The sequence below is a fragment of the Phocoena sinus genome, chromosome 11, assembly GCF_008692025.1.
Source record: "Phocoena sinus isolate mPhoSin1 chromosome 11, mPhoSin1.pri, whole genome shotgun sequence".
Lineage (NCBI taxonomy): Eukaryota > Metazoa > Chordata > Mammalia > Artiodactyla > Phocoenidae > Phocoena > Phocoena sinus.
The window spans coordinates 45,670,071-45,690,904 of NC_045773.1; the positions used below are offsets into that span (position 1 = coordinate 45,670,071).

At 42.6% G+C, this 20,834-nt stretch overlaps 1 protein-coding gene across 1 annotated transcript; it reads right to left on the reverse strand.

Moving 5' to 3' along the window:
- Nucleotides 1–11,778: 11,778 nt before the first annotated feature.
- HIGD1A (HIG1 hypoxia inducible domain family member 1A) lies at nucleotides 11,779–18,725 on the reverse strand. Its single transcript, XM_032650297.1, has 4 exons — nucleotides 18,590–18,725; nucleotides 14,249–14,363; nucleotides 13,475–13,609; nucleotides 11,779–12,790 (listed from the first exon to the last, which is right to left on the reverse strand). The coding sequence occupies exons 2-4, from the start codon at nucleotides 14,343–14,345 to the stop codon at nucleotides 12,741–12,743; spliced, it is 282 nt and encodes a 93-aa protein (XP_032506188.1). The 5' UTR covers nucleotides 14,346–14,363; nucleotides 18,590–18,725; the 3' UTR covers nucleotides 11,779–12,740.
- Nucleotides 18,726–20,834: the final 2,109 nt, after the last annotated feature.

Consider the following 20,834-nt stretch of genomic DNA (forward strand, 5'->3'; position numbering starts at 1 on the left):
CGGGGCGAGCCTGCGGCGGCAGAGGCCGACGTGACGCTGCACCAGCCTGAGGCGCGCCGTGCGTTCTCCCCGGGGAAGTTGTCCCTGGATCACGGGACCCTGGCAGTGGGGGGCTGCACAGGCTCCCCGGGAGGGGCGATGTGGACAGTGACCTGTGCTCGCACACAGGCTTCTTGGTGGCGGCAGCAGCAGCCTTAGTGTCTCATGCCCGTCTCTGGGGTCTGCGCTGTTAGCCGCGGCTCGTGCCCGTCTCTGGAGCTTCTTTAAGCAGCGCTCTTAATCCCCTCTCCTCGCGCACCAGGAAACAAAGAGGTAAGAAAACGTCTCTTGTCTCTTCGCCAGCTCCAGACGTTTCCGCGGATTCCCTCCCGGGTAGCCGTGGTGCACTAACCCCTTCAGGCTGTGTTCACGCCACCGGTCCTCTCCCTGCCAGCCAACCGAAGCCCGAGCCTCGGCTCCCAGCCCCCGCCCACCGCGGTGGGTGAGCAGACAAGCCTCTCGGGCCGGTGAGTGCCGGTCGGCACCGATTCTCTGTGCGGGAATCTCCCCACTTTGCCCTCCACACCCCTGTTGCTGTGCTCTCCTCCGCCACCCGCAGTCTCCGCCCACGAAGGGGCTTCCTAGTGTGTGGGAACCTTTCCTCCTTCACAGCTCCCTCCCACTGGTGCAGGTCCTGTGACTATTCTTTTGTCTCTGTTTACCCTTTCTACTTTTGCCCTACCCAGGTGCGTGGGGAATTTCTTGCCTATTGGGAGGTCTGAGGTCTTCTGCCAGCGTTCAGTAGGTGTTCTGTAGGAGCAGTTCCACGTGTAGGTGTGTTTCGGATGTATCTGTGGGGAGGAAGGTGATCTCCGCGTCTTACGCTTCCGCCATTTTCCTCAACTCCTCTATGTGGGGCCTTATGTGTGAGGTGGTTCCTGCTTGGTTAATCATCCCCTTTGTGATGTGGGCCCTTTGGTGTGAGGTTGTTCTTGTTTGGTTCCTCATGCTCTTTCTGTTGGTCCTTTGGTTTGAGGTGGTTCCTGCTGGGTTCTTCACCCCCTTTGTTATGTTGGCCCTTCGTTGTGAGGTTGTTCTTGCTGTGTTCCTCATCCCCTTAGTGATGTGGGCTTTTGCCGTGAGGTGGTTCTTGCTGGGTTCCTCATCCCCTTTGTGATGGGGGCTTTTGGTGTGAAATGGTTCCTGCTTGGTTCCTCATCCGTTTTTTTTTTTTTTTTTCGGTACGCAGGCCTCCCACTGTTGTGACCTCTCCCTTTGCGGAGCTCAGGCTCCAAACCCGCAGGATCAGTGGCCACTGCTTACGGGCCCAGCCACTCCGCAGCATGTGGGATCTTCCCGGAACTGGGCACGAACCTGCGTCCCCTGCATCGGCAGGTGGACTCTCAACCACTGCGCCACCAGGGAAGCCCATCATCCCTTTTTTGATGTGGGCTTCTGGTTTGAGGTGGTTCCTGCTGGATTCGTCATCCCCTTGTGATGTGGGCCCTTTTGTGTGAGGTGGTTCGTCCTGGTTTCCTCATGACCTTTGTGATGTGGGATTTTGGTTTGAGGTGGTTCCTGCTGGGTTCCTCATAACCTTTGTGATGTGGACCCGTTGGTGTGAGTTTGTTCCTGCTGGGTTGCTCATCCCCTTTGTGATGTGGTCCCTGCGGTGTGAGGTGGTTCCTGCTGGGTTCCTCATCCCCTTTGTAATATGGGATTTTGGTGTGAGGTGGTTCCTGCTGGGTTCCTCATCCCCTTTGTAATATGGGATTTTGGTGTGAGGTGGTTCCTGCTGGGTTCCTCATCCCCTTTGTAATATGGGATTTTGGTGTGAGGTGGTTCCTGCTGGGTTCCTCATCCCCTTTGTGATGTGGGCCCTTTGGTGTGAGTTTGTTCCTGCTGGGTTGTTCATCCCCTTTGTGATTTGAGCTTTTGGTGTGATGTGGTTCCTGCTGGGTTCCTCATCCCCTTTGTGATGTGGACCCTTTGGTGTGAGGTGGTCACTGCTGGGTTCGTCATCCCCTTTGTAATGTGTTTTTTTGCTGTAAGGTGGTTCCTGCTTGGTTCCTCGTCCCATTTGTGATGTGGGCTTTTGGTGTGAGGTGGTTCCTGATGGATTCCTCATCCCCCTTGTGATGTGGGCCCTTGGTGTGAGTTTGTTCTTGCTGGGTTGTTCATCCCCTTTGTAATGTGTTTTTTTTCTGTAAGGTGGTTCCTGCTTTGTTTATCTTTTCAAAGAACCAGCTTTTAGTTTTACTGATCTTTGCTATCGTTTCCTTCATTTCTTTTTCATTTATTTCTGATCTGATCTTTATGATTTCTTTCCTTCTGGTAACTTTGGGGTTTTTTTTTGTTCTTCTTTCTCTAATTGCTTTAGGTGCAAGGTTAGGTTGTTTATTCGAGATGTTTCCTGTTTCTTAAGGTAGAATTGTATTGCTATAAATTTCCCTCTTAAAACTACTTTTGCTGCATCCCATAGGTTTTGGGTCATCGTGTCTCCATTGTCATTTGTTTCTAGGTATTTTTTGATTTCCTCTTTGATTTCTTCAGTGATCTCTTGGTTATTAAGTAGCATATTGTTTAGCCTCCATGTGTTTGTATTTTTTACAGATTTTTTTCTGTAACTGATATCTAGTCTCATAGCATTGTGGTCAGAAAAGATACTTGATACGATTTCAATTTTCTTAAATTTACCAAGGTTTGACTTGTGACCCGAGATATGATATATCCTGGAGAATGTTCCATGAGCACTTGAGAAGAAAGTGTATTCTGTTGTTTTGGATGGAATGTCCTATAAATATCAATTAAATCCATCTTGTTTAATGTATCATTTAAAGCTTGTGTTTCCTTATTTATTTTCATTTTGGATGATCTGTCCATTGGTGAAAGTGGGGTGTTAAAGTCCCCCATTATTACTGTGTTACTGTTGATTTCCCCTTTTATGGCTGTTAGCATTTGCCTTATGTATTGAGGTGCTCCTATGTTGGGTCCATAAATATTTACAATTGTTATATCTTCTTCTTGGATTGATCCCTTGATCATTATGTAGTGTCCTTCTTTGTCTGTTGTATTAGTCTTTATTTTAAAGTCTATTTTGTCTGATATGACAATTGCTACTCCAGCTTCCTTTTGATTTCCATCTGCATGGAATATCTTTTTCCATCCCCTCACTTTCAGTCTGTATGTGTCCCTAGGTCTGAACTGGGTCTCTTGTAGACAGCATATATACAGGTCTTGTTTTTGTATCCATTCAGCCAGTCTACGTCTTTTGGTTGGAGAATTTAATCCATTTACATTCAAGGTAATTATCGATATGTATGTTCCTATTACCATTTTCTTAATTGTTTTGGGTTTGTTATTGTCTTTCCCTTCTTTGTGTTTCCTGCCTAGATAAGTTCTTTTAGCATTTGTTGTAAAGCTGGTTTGGTTGTGCTGAACTCTCTTAGCTTTTGCTTGTCTGTAAAGGTTTTAATTTCTCCATCAAATCTGAATGAGATCCTTGCTGGGTAGAGTAATCTTGGTTGTAGGTTTTTCTCCTTCATCACTTTAAATATGTACTGCCTCTCCCTTCTGGCTTGCAGAGTTTCTGCTGAAAGATCAGCTGTTAACCTTATGGGGATTCCCTTGTATGTTATTTGTTGTTTTTCCCTTGCTGCTTTTTTTTGTGTGTGTGGTACGTGGGCCTCTCACTGTTGTGGCCTCTCCCCTTGTGGAGCACAGGCTCCGGACGCCCAGGCTCAGCGGCCATGGCTCACGGGCCCCACCGCTCTGCGGCATGTGGGATCTTCCTGGACCAGAGCACAAACCCGTGTCCCCTGCATTGGCAGGCGGACTCTCAGCCACTGCGCCACCAGGGAAGCCCTCCCTTGTTGCTTTTAATATTTTTTCTTTGCATTTAATTTTTGATAGTTTGATTAATATGTGTCTTGGTGTGTTTCTCCTTGGATTTATCCTGTACGGGACTCTGTGCTTCCTGGACTTGATTAACTATTTCCTTACCCATATTAAGGAAGTTTTCAACTATAATCTCTTCATATATTTTCTCAGTCCCTTTCTTTTTCTCTTCTTCTGGGACCCCTATAATTCGAATGTTGGTGCGTTTAATATTGTCCCAGAGGTCTCTGAGACTGTCCTCAATTCTTTTCATTCTTTTTTCTTTATTCTGCTCTGCAGTAGTTATTTGCACTATTTTATCTTCTAGGTCACTTATCTGTTCTTCTGCCTCAGTTTTTCTGCTATTGATCCCTTCTAGAGAATTTTAAATTTCATTTATTGTGTTGTTCATGATTGTTTGTTTGCTGTTTAGTTCTTCTAGGTCCTTGTTAAATGTTTCTTGTATTTTGTCTATTCTGTTTCCAAGATTTTGGATCATCTTTACTATCATTATTCTGAATTCTTTTTCAGGTAGACTGCCTATTTCCTCTTCATTTGTTAGGTCTGGTGGGTTTTTACCTTGCTGCTTGATCTGCTGTGTGTTTCTTTGTCCTCTCATTTTGCTTCTCTTACTGTGTTTGGGGTCTCCTTTTCGCAGGCAGCAGGTTCGTAGTTCCCATTGTTTTTGGTGTCTGCCCCCAGTGGCTAAGGTTGGTTCATTGGGTTGTGTAGGCTTCCTGGTGGAGGGGACTAGTGCCTGTGTTTTGGTTGGATGAGGCTGGATCTTGTCTTTCTGGTGGGCAGGACCGCGTCTGCTGGTGTGTTTTGGGGTGTCTGTGACCTTATTAAGATTTTAGGCAGCCTCTCTGTTAATGGGTGGGGTTGTTTTCCCGTCTTGCTAGTTGTTTGGCATGGGGTGTCCAGCACTGTAGCTTGCTGGTCGTTGAGTGGAGCTGGGTCTTGGCATTCAGATGGAGATCTGTGGGAGATTTTCGCCGTTTGATATTACGTGGAGCTGGGAGGTCTCTGGTGGACTAATGTCCTGAAATTCGCTCTCCCACCTCAGAGGCACAGCCCTGACTCCTGGCTGGAGCACCAAGAGCCTGTCATCCACACGGCTCAGACAAGCGCGGGACCCCAAGGGCGGACTCTGCATAGCATTTTAAATATACTTAGTGCCACTGAACTGTACGCTTAAAAATGCTTAAAATAGTAAATTGCTATGTATGTTTTATAGTGAAAAAATTTTTTTAATCAGCTGAGCATATTTGTTTGGATCTAACTGCTCTTTTTCCTAATCGCTATATTACATCCTTCCCACAGTTCAATGTAGCTCCAACTTTAAACTGGGATCTTTTTCTTTTTTAAGATGGTAAGATCACCAAATAGATTTCCCTTCACTGAAATAATATTCTCTCTCCCACAAATAAGTCAATATAACATAAGCAGTTAGTGATTCTCCTCTTACTATGAGAAGCAAAATTGAATTGACTAAAGTCTGTCAGACGTAAGAATACCTAGGCTTTAACTCTCTGACATTAGTCAAGTCACAACTTTCTTCTTAAAATAGCAATAGTAAGTTTATTCCTGTGATAACAAATAGGTCACGAAAGTGCTTTGTAAACTGAAATGCTCTTCAGCTGTCATGCGTTATACAGACTTAGCTGTTTTGCCTCAAAATGGAAGTAAGCTTTGCTACAGCTTAAAGCCAAGGCTCCATTTGGCTCTCCCCATTTCAGGGCTCTCCTTTTAATGGACCTCAGCTTTGCAGGTCCAAAATCTAATTTGGTCATTAAACCGGGAATGTCTCTTGGGACCAGACTTATGCCAGCCATGGTATTAAGTGATTAACGTGTGAACAAGAACACTGAGGCACTAGTTTACACTAGAGGATTTGTCACCCATATCCAGAGCTCCTCCTTTCCCAGAATCAGACACCCATGAAGCCAAGAGCCATCAGAAAGATATTGTGAGCGATTCAGAGCAAACAGAAGCAAACTGCGTTGAAATATTTTTGACCCAGGGTTAAGCCTTATTAAACATTCTACTTCACCGTCAGAAGCACCCATCGATAAAAATTGTCCATGGTCTCCAGGTTCAAGTTCCTTCTCGTTAAAAGGTGCTGGATACACACTGCCAGTTCTGCCTTTTCATCTCCCCATGAATTTGGGGTTTCTTTTTTGGCTGCCAGCCTCTCAGAGTCCCCTGCTCCCCGCACACTCTGCCTTTTAACTTAACACCATTTTGGCTATAGTCAAGTCCTATTTTATCCATGGAGCAATTTTGTCTAAGATGTGTTTGTATATATGGTGATCTCATTCATCATATGTTGACTTTATTAGAAGACTCAATGTTCTGCCAAGATTCATTAGTCCTTAGTTCCAAGGGACCTCTCTGATGGCTGAGATCTACCGTGGCTCTCCTCCAAGCATAATGGATTGGTAATATATTTTCTATTTCCCCCCCAAATTTCTCAGTTTCATGTCATCGTCTTTCAGAACACTTGGATGAAAGTCACCTTGTCTCAGTGATCACTGGTTTCTCCCCTGGTGATTAGGTCTCCAATGCCTTGTGTACTTACTCGTTTTTAATTTACTGCCTCCACAGTAAGACCATGGTTATGTGGGAATCTCCGCAGCTTCCTTTTTTTTTCATTAGTTGAAGTATAGTTGATTTACAATGTTCTGTTAATTACTGCTGTACAGCAAAGTGATTCATTTATACATATATACATTCTTTTTTTAAATATTCTTTTCCATTATGGTTTATCATAGGGTATTGCATATAGTTCTCTGTGCTATACAATATGACCTTGTTGTTTATCCATTCTATATACAAAGGTTTACATCTGCTGACCCCAACCTCCCACTCTATCCCTCCCTCAACCCCCTTCTCCTTGGCAACCACCAGTCTGTTCTCTCTGTGAGTCTGTTTCTGTTTCATAGGTTCATTTGTGTCATATCTTAGATTCCACGTATAAGTGATATATGGTATTCGTCTTTCTCTTTCTGACTTTACTTAGTATGATAATCTCTAGTTGCATCCACTCAGCTTCCTTCTTATATAAAGACCAAAACAAATACTGACTGAGGATTTTTATATATGAAAACACCTGAGGATAAAGCAGCTACGGTATATTGGAAAAAAATATTGGGTTTGGGACCTCAGTGGGGAGTAAGTGTGCATGTGTGTGCAGTGGAAGATGGAAATGAAGGGAAGGGAAGAACAAGTATTTCTTGGACAGGCATTATTTTATGTACCTGCCTTCTGTTCCATCATGCAGTCTTTCCATGAGACCAGGGGTCTCAAGTTCTGGATTTGGGTCCCAGCTCTCTCACTTTTCAGTTGTGTGGACTTGAGTAAATTACAGCTTTCCACATGGAAAAAGTCAGGATAATACATACTTCATTTTTTGTGAGGGACTTTAACGAGTATTAAAGCACTTTATATACAGCAAAGCACTATACAAAGTGTTACCATAGTGGAACACGCATTGTGTTTTAAACTCAAATATAGCAAGATTTGTAAAAAGGTAAAGTTCACCATGGCCTGGGAGGGTTCAGAGTTTACCAAAAGTAGAATTGGGTTGGGTCTTTAAGGAGTGCACTGAATTGTCAGGAAGGGGAAACATTCAGGAAAGGACTAGAGTCCAAGCAGAGGTGTCAGGGGCAGTGGTGAGCACAGGGCTTTTACATCAGTGGCTCTGCTGGAGCTAGGTGGCAGGACGGGAGATGAAGGGCCTAGGCAACAAGGAAGAGAAAAGAACAAATCTGAGTGAGGAAGGACTCTGCTTATGAAAAATGGCAGAACTTGGTGACTGGCTTTATAGTGATAAATGAACAGGAGGAAGGAAAGACACTTCTGAGTTTGAGCCCAGGGTGTGACAGTGTGAGATGGAGATCCCTGACAGGAATGGGTGATCTCAGAAGGAGCACCAGTAGGGAAGGCAGTAAGTATAGCTGCAGATAAGCTGAGTTTAGGTCATAGGGCTCTAGCTGAAAGGTACGATGATGGCATTTCTACCTCACGTTGTAAACTTTTAGTTACTCTGTGTGACACTTCAGAGTTACACTGGGGACAGGAAAAAGACCTAACACCAATGTCATAAGAAGCTCGGGATACTACAGAGGGGACCTGTTCCTGGGTTCCTCTGCAGGGACCAACTGGATGCTGGCCTCCACTCTGGAACTATTTATCACTGCTGAATTTAGGAGAAAATTTCCTAACTTTTGTCTTCCTAAAAACAAATTATTTTGCCCCATTTCAGTGACTAAGGGGAAAGTAAGCTCTCTTTATCTAAGAATAAAGCCAGGACACATGAGTAGTAGTGGCTCTTACATGAACTTATAGCAGGTAAATCATTCACTAAGAAAGTGGCAATCAAGTCATGGTTGGTGCATGTTTGGTTTCCTTTCTCCAATTTCCCGTTCAATTTGAAGAGCTTTCAAACAGGATTAAGTATATAAATAATTGGCAGTTCCACTATTTGACACAGGAGAACTTTAAAATACTTTATGTTCATTCAGCTTTGTTCTGGCCTTTGTTTTGATGGGCTGTAAATTTAATGGGGGTAGAGCCTAAATTTCAAGTTCCTGAAACTCTGAGCAGTGTTTCCTCATCGGTGAGGCAAGAGGCGTGGTCTGCATGACCAGTGGTCTACTCCAAAGTTCTGACTCCGTAGTACAGAAGCAGAGGCTACTTTGGGGATTTATGTGTGGAGTCAAATTCCAGCTGTCACCACCAGATGTCACTATTGCTCGTTAACTAGAAATAGGCTGATAACTTTTTGCCCGGAATAGCAGGATCCTGAATATAAAAATACAAAAACCTACTTACTTTTTTTTTTTGAAGTTTTGAATTTTATTTATTTTTTTATACAGCAGGTTCTTATTAGTTATCCATTTTATACATATTAGTGTATACATGTCAGTCCCGATCTCCCAATTTCATCCCATCACCCCCAGCCGCTTTTCCCCCTTGGTATCCATACGTTTGTTCTCTACATCTGTGTCTCACTTTCTGCCCTGCAAACCGGTTCATCTGTACCATTTTTCTAGGTTCCACATATATGCCTTAATATACGATATTTGTTTTTCTCTTTCTGACTTAATTCACTCTGTATGACAGCCTCTAGATCCATCCATGTCTCTACAAATGACCTAATTTCGTTCCTTTTTATGGGTAATATTCCATTGTGTATATGTACCACATCTTCTTTATCCATTCGTCTGTCGATGGGCATTTAGGTTGCTTCCATGTCCTGGCTATTGTAAATAGTGCTGCAATGAACATTGGTATGCATGTGTTTTTTTGAATTATGGTTTTCTCTGGGTATATGCCCAGTAGTGGGATTGCTGGATCATATGGTAATTCTATTTTTAGTTTTTTAAGGAACCTCCATACTGTTCTCCATAGTGGCTGTATCAATGTACATTCCCACCAACAGTGCAAGAGGGTTCTCTTTTCTCCACACCCTCTCCAGCATTTGTTGTTTGTAGATTTTCTGATGCCCATTCTAACTGGTGTGAGGTGATACCTCATTATAGTTTTGATTTGCATTTCTCTAATAATTAGTGATGTTGAGCAGCTTTTCATGTGCTTCTTCGCCATCTGTTTGTCTTCTTTGGAGAAATGTCTATTTAGGTCTTCTGCCCAGTTTTGGATTGGGTTGTTTCTTTTTTTAATATTGAGCTGCATGAGCTGTTTATATATTTTGGAGATTAATCCTTTGTCCATTGATTCATTTGCAAACATTTTCTCCCATTCTGAGGGTTCTCTTTTCGTTTTGGTTATAGTTTCCTTTGCTGTGCAAAAGCTTTGAAGTTTCATTAGGTCCCATTTGTTTATTTTTGTTATTTCCATTACTCTAGGAGGTGGATCAAAAAAGATCTTGCTGTGATTTATGTCAAAGAGTGTTCTTCCTATGCTTTCCTCTAAGAGTTTTATAGTGTCCGGTCTTACATTTAGGTTTCTAATCCATTTTGAGTTTTGTGTATGGTGTTAGGGAGTGTTCTAATTTCATCCTTTCACATGTAGCTGTCCAGCTTTCCCATCACCACTTATTAAAGAGACTGTCTTCTCCATTGTATATCCTTGCCTCCTTTTTCATAGATTAGTTGACCATAGGTGCGTGGGTTTGTCTCTGGGCTTTCTATCCTGTTCCACTGATCTGTATTTCTGTTTTTGTGCCAGTACCATATTGTCTTGATTACTGTAGCTTTGTAGTATAGTCTGAAGTCAGGGAGTCTGATTCCTCCAGCTCCATTTTTTTCCCTTGAGACTGCTTTGGCTATTCGGGATCTTTTGTGTCTCCATACAAATTTTAAGATTTTTTGTTCTAGTTCTGTAAAAACTGCCATTGGTAATTTGATAGGGATTGCATTGAATCTGTAGATTGCTTTGGGTGGTATAGTCATTTTCACAATGTTGATTATTCCAATCCAAGAACATGGTATATCTCTCCATGTTTGTATCATCTTTAATTTCTTTCATCAGTGTCTTAAGGTGATGTTCTAACTTAAGATGAAAAATCATCTTAAGTTACAACACCACTTCCTTGGGGATACCTTATCTGACTCCAGCCCTGGGTTAGGCCCCCCAGTCTGCTGCATCCTGTACCTAGTAATCATGCTTTTCGAAATCACTGATCTAATGCCAGCCTTCGGTGCTAGACTGTAAGCTGTGAGAGGAGAGCCCACACACCTTCTGTGCTGCCACATTCCCAAGCCTAACAGTAACAATGGTAACAGCAGCCATTCAGAGATTACTAATGCATCAGGTGCTATGCTAAGCCCTTTTATGTGTACCATTGCATTTTATCTTCCCAGCAACCCTAGGCCACTGACATTGTCCCCACTTTACAGATGAGGAAACCATGGCTGCTTGGCTCCTAAGTGGCAAAACCATGAACGCAGGTCTGACTCAATAAAAAGTAGTGTTATATCCACTTGAGCCACTTTTAATAACTTCCATAATCTGATGCCAGCCTATTCATCCACCCTAATTTACCACTGTCTTCTTCAGGCAAGCACCCTTACTGTCTCCTGATCACTTAATATGCTCACTAGTCTCAACATTTTGCTCCTGTTCTTCTATCCTCTGGCATTTGTCTAGATCAATTTCTCTCAAATTAGTATTTATTTAACAAAATCAATAATGTACTCATCCATTAGAAAGTTTCTGAAACTTGTTCACAAATTTGTTCTTCTATAGAAGGCTTATCCTTCATGAAATAATTGTTAGGACTGCCTACAAGCAACTCCTATAATGTCTACTGGAGGCTGAGAAGAGTCCCTAGTAATAGCTTATAGTTTTAAAGCACATTTCCCATAGACCCATCTAATGACCTATAAACTAGATAGGACTATAGAAATTGCGTAGTCCAATCTCTCATTTCTAACTAGCAGAAAACTGAGAAAACCTTGATTGGTCCAGGTTATATAGTCAGTGGACCAGTGAGCCAAGACCATGCCGTACCCTCTTGTCTAACAGTACTAATTTATGATAACCACTGCCACTCAGCATTAACTTCACAAAGGCCAACATTTCAAGTCTCTGTTGGCATCTACTACTTGACTGCCCAGGTTCCAGTCCCAAACCTACAACCTTCTCTAGCTTATGTGACCTTGGGTTAATTACTTAAAACTATTCACACCTCAGTCTCCTCCTCCACGAAATGAGGATCATAGCTCCTACTTCTTAGGATTGTTCGGAAACTTAAATGACAGTTTACATGAAAAGTGCTTAGAGCAGTGTGTGGCACACAGTAAATGCTCAATAAACGTTACTATTATTCCTGTTTGTTAAATAGTCTTTAACTATGGCTCCTACAGAAGGCATAAAATGTTCTCCCTCTTTTCTTGGAACTACTTGTGCTACTTTGAAGAATGATAGTTTTTTCCAAATTGAAATAAATACAAGACATTTGATGTGTTCACTTACTTTAATAACATTACATTTACCATGTTATCACCATGGAATGTAAATTCAGGTTAGACAAGAGAATTTCACAAGTACAACAAAGCATTCTGTAGTATACCAAAGTTTGTATAATGTCTGACCAAACCAGCTTGCTCATAAATCACTTCCATTACAGGCGATTTATTTAGTTTAACATTTATGATTCTTTCAGAGGAAATAAACAGACTGCACACATTTTAAAAGTATTTTTCATTTACCTTTGCATTAGCACTTAAAATACACACTTCTATTTCAAAATGCCATTTAAAAATTATTCTAATATAACAGCAGCAAACTATAATTCTGCAGTTACAAAACAGCTAAACAGGGATCTACACTTAAGTTATTCTCATGTTTACAACTATGATTCTGAAACAGATACTACTTCAAAGCAGCTGTTACCAGCTCTTTAGGTTTGGTTTAAAAACACACACATAGTTGCTGGGAGGTTTATAATGTTGTATTCCGTGCACTGTTCTGAAAGGGTTCTTCAAGAGCCAGCCAGACCTTAAAAACAGTACTCAATCCACAAGGCAGTCAGAAAGAGTTAAATTAACTGGGGTAAATAGGATTCCTACATTACATCAAAAGCGTATGATATTCTACAGCAACTGGGAGCATTTTCAGGTTTGGCATGTTGTCCTCTTTACAACTAATTTTATCAGAAGAGTTTAAGAAGGTGGACACTGTACCACTATCAAGTGCATTTAAAAGTGACATGTTTTTGTGCTAATCTGACTCCCCTGAATGACTTAGCTAGTAAACTAGTCACCAGGCAAATCAAGCCTGCAAGAAAGGAAGCCAATATTCAAATTACTATGTTACTGTCTGACCCACAGAATTTATTTTCAACATAAACATATAACCTCAATATGAGATGTCTAACTAAAGCAAGCACCACCAAGACCAAGACAGCATCTCCTCTTCTAAGGTTTAGGTTTTGCCCAGTATTCTTGATACATGGAATAGCCCATACCTAAAGAAAAAGAATGCTAGTTAAGCATTTAAATATTTTCTTCAGTGTTAAAAAATTAAAAACAGTTCATAAAATAGCTAAAAGTAGCACCCTTGCTAGCATACAATATTTACAAGGGGAACCAGGCACTAGGCTGTTTACATTCTTGCTTTGTTGAACAATTCAAATTTCTAAAATTCTTTTTACACAATTTCCCAAGTATCTCAAGGCCAGTGTGACTAGCTCAGACTGTTAAAATATCAATATTTATCTGGCAACTTTAAAAGGAGCTACTCTTGCTATATAATACCAGATAAAGTCAATTAATTATAAAGCCTATAAAAGCATGTAATATCTTTTCCACCTTCAAAAACTCAATAAAACAGCAATCATGTCTCTCCCAGATGATGGATCTTATTACCAACCCTATTTACATATCTAGACTCTTCAACGAAATTATAAACTCAGTGATGGGCAGTACTATCTTTTCTTTCTTTCTTTAAAACCTTAGTAAGATTATATCATAGACAGTAAAACTATGTCACTACTTGAACTATTTTTATTAATTCAGTTTTTATGTGAAAATGAATATAAGTGATATTTGCAAACTGCTTCAAAGTCAGCTAAAAGTATCTACCTTGTTTTATTTACAAAGAAATCCATTAATGGGGAGCCACAAATTTGAAATGTCCTGTAGGAACCTACCAAGAGTCATTGCTCCCACAACAAAGCCTTGGGCTGCCACGCGCATGTGGATCAGGTGAACAGACATTTTAGTATTGCCCCTGCTCTTCAATTTATATAATCCATATGCAACGATTGCTGCAAAACCTGCCATTCCTGTAAAACAAACAGTCACAAGTATGTCAGATGCATGCGGGCAGGGAATCAAGATGATTTTATCATCAATCAATGTTCTATTTTTTTTTATAAGGATGCTTTAGGAGACCATTAACCAGCTAACATACAAACTGAATTTTTAATTTTCCCCCCTCAGAACTAAAAATCCACAATTGGAAGCAAACAGTAGCAGATCCAGAAAGTTAAGATCATCTTTAAAATGTGGGCTTGTGAAGCCAGTAAATAAATTCCTTTAAGAGTGCCAGGGGAACTCTTCTCTGTCTTACTTCCATCCCCAAAGGCAATCAGTTAATATAGTAGAGACTGTAATGAACCACAACTGTGAGTATAACAACTCTTAGTCTTGTGAGTCCTTCCAGCAAATCATTGAGACTGATGGTAGTCTTGGGGTCCCAACACATTCACTGAAATAAGTCACTAAAACAAGAAGTCTGAATACACAGAGAAGAATTTTTATAATGAGAGCTACATCATACCAATCTAAGCATATTTCAAGATATGAAAAAATATTCAAAAATAAATGCTTTCAGGAAATTCTTGATGAACCAAACAAGCTTACCACACTTCTACTGTGTTAAAGCTTACAATAGCTTATTAGACCATCAAAGTCAAACTTACCAATGGGGACAAATGGTGCCTCTCTAGCTTTTCGGATAAGTTTAGATCCCTGACCTTCATCATATGAAGAAAGAGAAACATCTGTGTCACTTGACATGGTGATTGAAGAATCTTCCTGAAATAGAATTTCCATGAGGTTCTGCAGTTAAAAGCATACTTCTTTTATAAGACTATTCCTTTAAGTGATACCAAAAAAGGCAAGATACTGGCCTGATTATGAATTAGAGGGCAGAAAAAAAGATTCATTTCTATCACAAAGGGACCAAGGCTCCATTCTCCCTTTTTGGTCAGTTTTTTTACACAGGACGCTAGTAGGCATTTCATCACAATAAAGTAATAACAAATTCAATTTCACCTTAGTCACAGTAACTATGTACATACTTCCTTCTGACTGAGCTGAACAGACTATAAACTTCACCCATAGATAAAAAAGGGAGTCAAACATAGTATATAACTGCACAAGTCTCTGATTGACGTCAATTACAATAAACTCAAAAGTTAACTGCCATTACCCATATAGTCTTACCTTAGCTTCTGGGTTTTTCATGGGCATAATACCCCCTTCAGTAATAATAGCTCTCATTCAACACTCTGCTATTCAAGGGGTTTAGTAGTAGTCAAGGTCCTCAAAGAAAATCCAACTCTAGAGGGGAGGCTTAGTGCTTAGTTTGAAAAGTGAGATTGTCCCTCCAAGCCCCCATCCTCATTGGGAAGAGTCCAATTCTGTCATCTGACAGAGAAGAAAACCTTAATCCCAATGAGTTGTACAGTATCACACAGCTAGATGGAAGAAATTAGGACTAGACTTTCTCTTCTTTTTTGTGCTCCATTACCTGCTAATTGAATAAACCCTTACTTTCTCTGAGCCTTTATTATATACAAGGTTCAACAAGCTCAAGGTTCAGGATGCTCACTATATATTTGAAGAGATAGAATGTAAACACTGAAATAATGTTTCACAAATTAGATTCTTTAAAGTAGACATGCCAGAGTGTGATCACTTTGACAACAGAGACAATGAGAATTTAGAATGTGATGTCTCTTGGATAAAAAAAGTTTGGGAAGTTTCAGAAATATCTGAGATTGGCTTTCAAGATACTACATAAATGGTGACTTCCCTGGCGGTCCAGTGGTTAAGTCTCTACACTTCCACTGCAGGGGGCATGAGTTCAATCCCTCGCCAGGGAACTAAGATCCTCTACGCTGTGCGGTAAACAAAACAAAACAAAACAAACCAGCAACAAGATACTACATAAATGTACTAGATGGTAAGATTAAATACTGTATTTATTTTAGGCCAGTATGTTTATTAGTTTCCTTCATAACCAATCTAAACTTCCCAAAGGCAATAGTTTCAAAAACTTTTCTGTTTTTATCACAAATCCTCCTTCAACCTCCCTCACCAACCCCACATTCTAATCACATTAAACTTCTTATAGATGCTCTCTAAACCTCCAAGCCTTTGCACAAGCTACTTCCTCTGCCTAAAACGTTTCTTCCCTTTTCATTTCCTTCAGGTACTCTTTCTGGGCTAAGACCTCCCATTTTTCGGTTTCTTGCCTTAACTGACCTGCTCTGGAAAGTCTTCTCTGACTCTCCCAGTTTATGATAAGTGCTTTGGTTACGCAGTCCCATAGGACCCGATGCTTTCTCTATAATAACTCTTTCTTATAAATGCAAGTTTAACTGTTTTTCTCACTAGAATCCTTGAAGTCAGGAGGTTACACCTGTCCTGCTTGTGTCTATACCATAGCCTGGCATGATGCTTATTACATAAAGCAGACCACAAAATGTTTGTTGAATAAATTGTAAAGTAATATTTTCAACAATTAAAATTATTCTCAGGTAATTAGGAAAATTTAGTGAAAATTAACAATTATACACATTTGTAGAGTCAGTAATAAAAATGTCAAGCTGTATGTACATAAGTGCTTATTTTTCTTTTAATTCTTATATTGTATCTATGAAAGAACACATGATAACCTGAGTAGGTCTTGGAGCCTTGCAACCACAAGAGATAAAACCATTATATACCACAATCCACTTTTAAAAACTAGCACCTTCTTTTACATATATAAAAGCATGTTTTCTTCCTCTGCCTTAATTATTCCTAAACTAAGAAGTCGTTTGGGAATTGTCTTTAAAAGCAAGAAAGTTGGTAGTTTTTCCTTTAATCTCTCACATCTGGATAACTTTAACTGTCCAACAGGTCAATGGAGCAAAAGTTCCCTTCTCCTTCCTTTCAGGAGGGAGGCAGATCACCTTTCAGCAGTTTGTACGAACAGGACATTAGATCTGGCTTTCAGAAAGTAGTCCCTGGGGAAAGAATCAGGGTGTGAGGGAACCATGTGGTCATGATGTCTCAAGTGACTAATGATAATCTGTCTCTGATCCAGAACACCTTGTGTGCACATTTCAGGATAAAATAAAGGGGAATATTAGAAGTCCAATATATCACAAAGTTATTTGTTACTCTATGGTTCAAATTATATACCTAGCATAATATATATCTGTAACACTCCCTGAGTAAAAGATTTTGATAATTCTCTTCCTAATGACCACCTAGAAGTTTCCCAAGTATTCATGATTTATAGCCACCTAAATACAAAATGGTTCACTTTTAAAATATCAGGGTAAGTACAGATCATATAACTTGAGAGTAAAAACCCAGATTATTAATCCATGCCAATAGGCTTACTTTACAGAAGCAAAAAAAAAAAAAAAAAGGTTATGAAGGGTTAAATGAACTGCTCAACAACAGGAATACATCTCTGGCAGGGTAGGATTAGAACCCAGCTCTCCTGATACACAGTTGTGGGTTCTTTTGATTGACAATATATTGCCAAGTCATCTGTCTTATAATGCTGGTATGTATTTAATCTGAAAAACATTTAAAATCCACTCCTTAACAGGAGCCCACATCTCTTTCTTTGAATTGTAAAAAATGTCAGTCATGCCTAAAATTAAATGGAACCTTCTTTCCCAGTGACTTAATTCATCTAACGATTTCAAGTGTGATTTGAAGATTTTTTTTTCCCTAGCGCCACTTCTGAATTTTCCTTTATTATCATTTTCTCATCCACCTGCAGCAGCTGACCCAGATCTCTGTCGGAAAGTTGAACAGGTACAAAAAGAGGCACCTATAACCAGATACTCAAAGCCAGTTTGGAAAACACGAAGTAGTCTGTAAACTTGGTAAGATACTACTGAAGACCTTTCCAAATGCATGGGAACCTAGAAGAGGCATAAGGGAACTGGAGCTGCCCAGCATCACGTGATGTAAAAGACTTAAGGATCTTCACAGCCCGTCATTTTGGTCACTGGAACTACTATCTAACAACCATGGTTTCAAATTTTGATTTTGCATCCGTTACCTGTCAGCCTGTTTAAAATGGCTTCAAGGCGCCACCCCGGAAGATTCTGATTCAGATGGTCTGGGGCAGGGCCCAAGGAATCTGTATCTTAAGAAGACCCCTTCAAGAGATTCTGGTGCACAGGGAAGCAAGAGAACCCCTGGTATACAGAACTCAAATACGATTATCATGCTGGGACCTGGTACCGCTTCAATCCATCATAACTTTTCATCCAAACCGGTCTGGGTACTTCCGAAAGCAGAGATTCCTTCCATAGGGATTACCCCGAAGAAGGAAATAACTGCTTCCCGCACAGATAAAATAAAAGAGGCGAATAAACCTGCCGAATCATTTCGGCTGCTCCCAATACTAATCCCGTGCTATGTTTTGTAATTTCTAATCTGGCAGGTTTACTTTTTCGGGAGAAATGTAAATTACGGCAGAGATGCTTGATACATGCCCGGGTCCTTCTTAACCTTCCTAGGGCCGAAGAGGGTCGCCAAAGGTGGAACGGAATAGCGGCCCGGGGAGAAGATGAAGCCGATGGCAGGAAGGTCGTTTGGTTTTACGCCCTCCTCTCAACCCTTCAACTTCCCTCCCCTCTCTCTTCTTGTGACCTTGTCAGGACTCCATGGCCTGAGCGCCGCCCTCTCAATCCGTCCTCACCCACCCCGCTCTACGAGTTCCCCGAAGTCGGCCCCAGCCCCGTCCCTCCCCAGCTCCATCCGCGAGGCTTCGCTCCTCAAGCCTTTGCTGCATCCCCTCATAGGCTCCGTACGCCCTCACCAGCCTCCCCTGCACCGCGAGGTGGTGCCTGAGCCCCGCCAACCAGACTTCGCCCCCTTCAGCCCAGGCATCGCCCCCACTCCCAGTCCTGCGATCCCCAACCCTCCCAAGGTGCTCTCAGCCTGGCCCAGCGCGGCCTCACTTCTTCCCATCCCACGGCCCGGCGTCCCCCGCTCCCAAAACCCCGGCTTGCATCACTTACAACTGCACGACGTCGCAGGCCCCTACCGGCTCCTACCAGCTGCTGCCCCACCTCGCGCACCAGCAGTCTGCCCGGCTTTTCCCTGTTCCGCCCACAGCCGGCCTCAGCCAATCAGAAGCCGGTGGCTGGTACGCCGGTGTCGGTGCCGGCGGGTGAGTGCGGGCCTGTACGCGGTGGGTGGGGCGGCCCGGAGCGAGCTCCGGATTGGCTGGGGCAACGTGCGCGGGCGGTGACTCCGCGTCCCCGGCTCTCACGTAGGGATCGCGTCAGAGGTGAGAGGTCGGCGACTGGGGTTCCGCTGAGGACGCTGGAGGACTCTTGGCCCTTGGCCCGGCGGTGTTTGAGATTACTCTCGCCCTTTTCCTCTCGGGACGCGGCGGCGGCAGCGAGCACCGCGAAGGCGGTGTCTCGAGCGCCGGCCGGGCGGGGCCGCGGATCAGGGGGTTCGACCGCGGCAGGTCCTTGGGGTGCTGCGGGTGAGGAGGGAGCATGTTCCTTGGGCGCCGGCGGCGGTGGGGCGCTGGAGCCGCTCCCAAGCCCTGGCGGTTATCCGCCACGAACTTGCGCTGTCGGCCTCCGGCTTGGTGCTTACACTGTAGTGGGAGGAAGCCACTCATTGCAAGCACGGTGACTCCGCCTAGATCGGGGTGGTTTACCTGAGGAAAGAAGTGTCAGAGGCCCCTTGTGGCAGTGAACTTCCCGGGACACAGCCCCAGATTTGTTCGTAGAGCAATCGATAGCTACCTGGCGAATTAGTGCAGGGCATCAAGCGCTACCGTGGGGACTCTAACTAAACTAGAATCTCTGGATGTAACCACGAAACGAGGCAGACTGCCAAGTGCTTTATCCCACAGGTAGAAGCTCAGTGTTTTAGGCTCAGTATTTTGAAAATTTTTTGTCTCATAATTGAGTTAAAACACTGGTAGGAAACATTCATGCTGAGTACGATAAATTAAAAACCCTTTACTTTGGTCATGTGGAGTACTTTCAGCTGCTTGAGGGCACGTATTTTGTCTGGTTCATGCAGGCATCTCCTTGAACACTGTCTTTGAGCTCAGTAGGGCCTCAGTAGTGTTAAAAGAAGAAGTGACAGGGGCTTCCCTCGTGGCACAGCGGTTAAGAATCCGCTTGCCAGTGCAGGGGACACGGGTTCTATCCCTGGTCCGGGAAGATCCCACATGCCGCAGAGCAACTAAGCCCATGCGCCATAACTGCTGAGCCTGTGCTCTAGAGCCCGCGAGCCACAACTACTGAGCCCGTGCTCCTAGAGTCCGTGCTCCACAAGAGAAGCCACCGCAATGAGAAGCCCACGCACCGCAACGAAGACCCAGCGCAGCCAAAAGTAAACAAAATAAATGAATTTATTTTTTTAAAAAAAGAAGTGACAACTGATGCAGTAGCTGGAGGGCTTAAAAGATAAGTAGGGGGCAATTCCTTGGCGGTTCAGTGGTTAGGACTCCACTCTTCCATTTCAGGGGGCACGGGTCGATCCCTGGTTGGGGAGCTAAGATCCTGCATGCCTGCATGCCGGGCAGTGCGGCCAAAAAAATTTTTGGAAAAAAAAGGAAGTAGGAAGATCAGGAACTCATTTAGGGTAATTAAAGCGATAAAAGAGCTTGACAGATTTGAATATGAAAGTCATGCATAAGTAAAGCAAGGGCTTCCCTGGTGGCGCAGTGGTTAAGAATCCTCCTGCCAATGCAGGGGATACGGGTTTGAGCCCTGGTCTGGGAAGATCCCACATGCCGCAGAGCAACTAAGCCCGTGCGCCACAACTACTGAGCCCGCGTGCCACAGCTACTGAAGCCTGCGCACCTAGAGCCTGTGCTCCAAAACAAAGAGAAGCCATCTCAATGAGAAGCCCATGCACGATAAGGAAGAGTAGCCCCTGCTCGCGACAGCTAGAGAAAGCCCGCGCACAGCAACGAAGATCCAACACAGCCAAAAATTAATTAAAATTAATTAATTAAATTTTAAAAAAAGTAAAGTAGAAGTCAAGTCCTTTGATTCTGGAAAAACAAAGGCTAACTGCAGCAGTGACCACAGCATGTTCATTCCTGAAGAGGATTTATATGAATCAAAGTAATGTCAGCTAATTTGCTGATTTCCAGAGAATGAGATTTGGGGTCAGGCAGACCAGTGCTGGTCCCAACTTAGCCACATACTAGCCATGACCTTGGGCTTCACTTTCTTCCTTTGTAAAGTGGGGAGTAAAAGTAGTGGTGGTTAATGGGGAAATAAATAT

Excerpts from the sequence above, each read along its gene's own strand:
- HIGD1A (XM_032650297.1), bottom strand. The coding sequence starts at position 14,345 with ATGTCAAGTGACACAGATGTTTCTCTTTCTTCATATGATGAAGGTCAG. Across the intron at positions 13,610-14,248 it reads GGCACCATTTGTCCCCATTG|GAATGGCAGGTTTTGCAGCA; the intron begins GTAAGTTTGACT and ends TTTGTTTTACAG. Across the intron at positions 12,791-13,474 it reads TGTGGGAGCAATGACTCTTG|GTATGGGCTATTCCATGTAT; the intron begins GTAGGTTCCTAC and ends CTTTTTCTTTAG.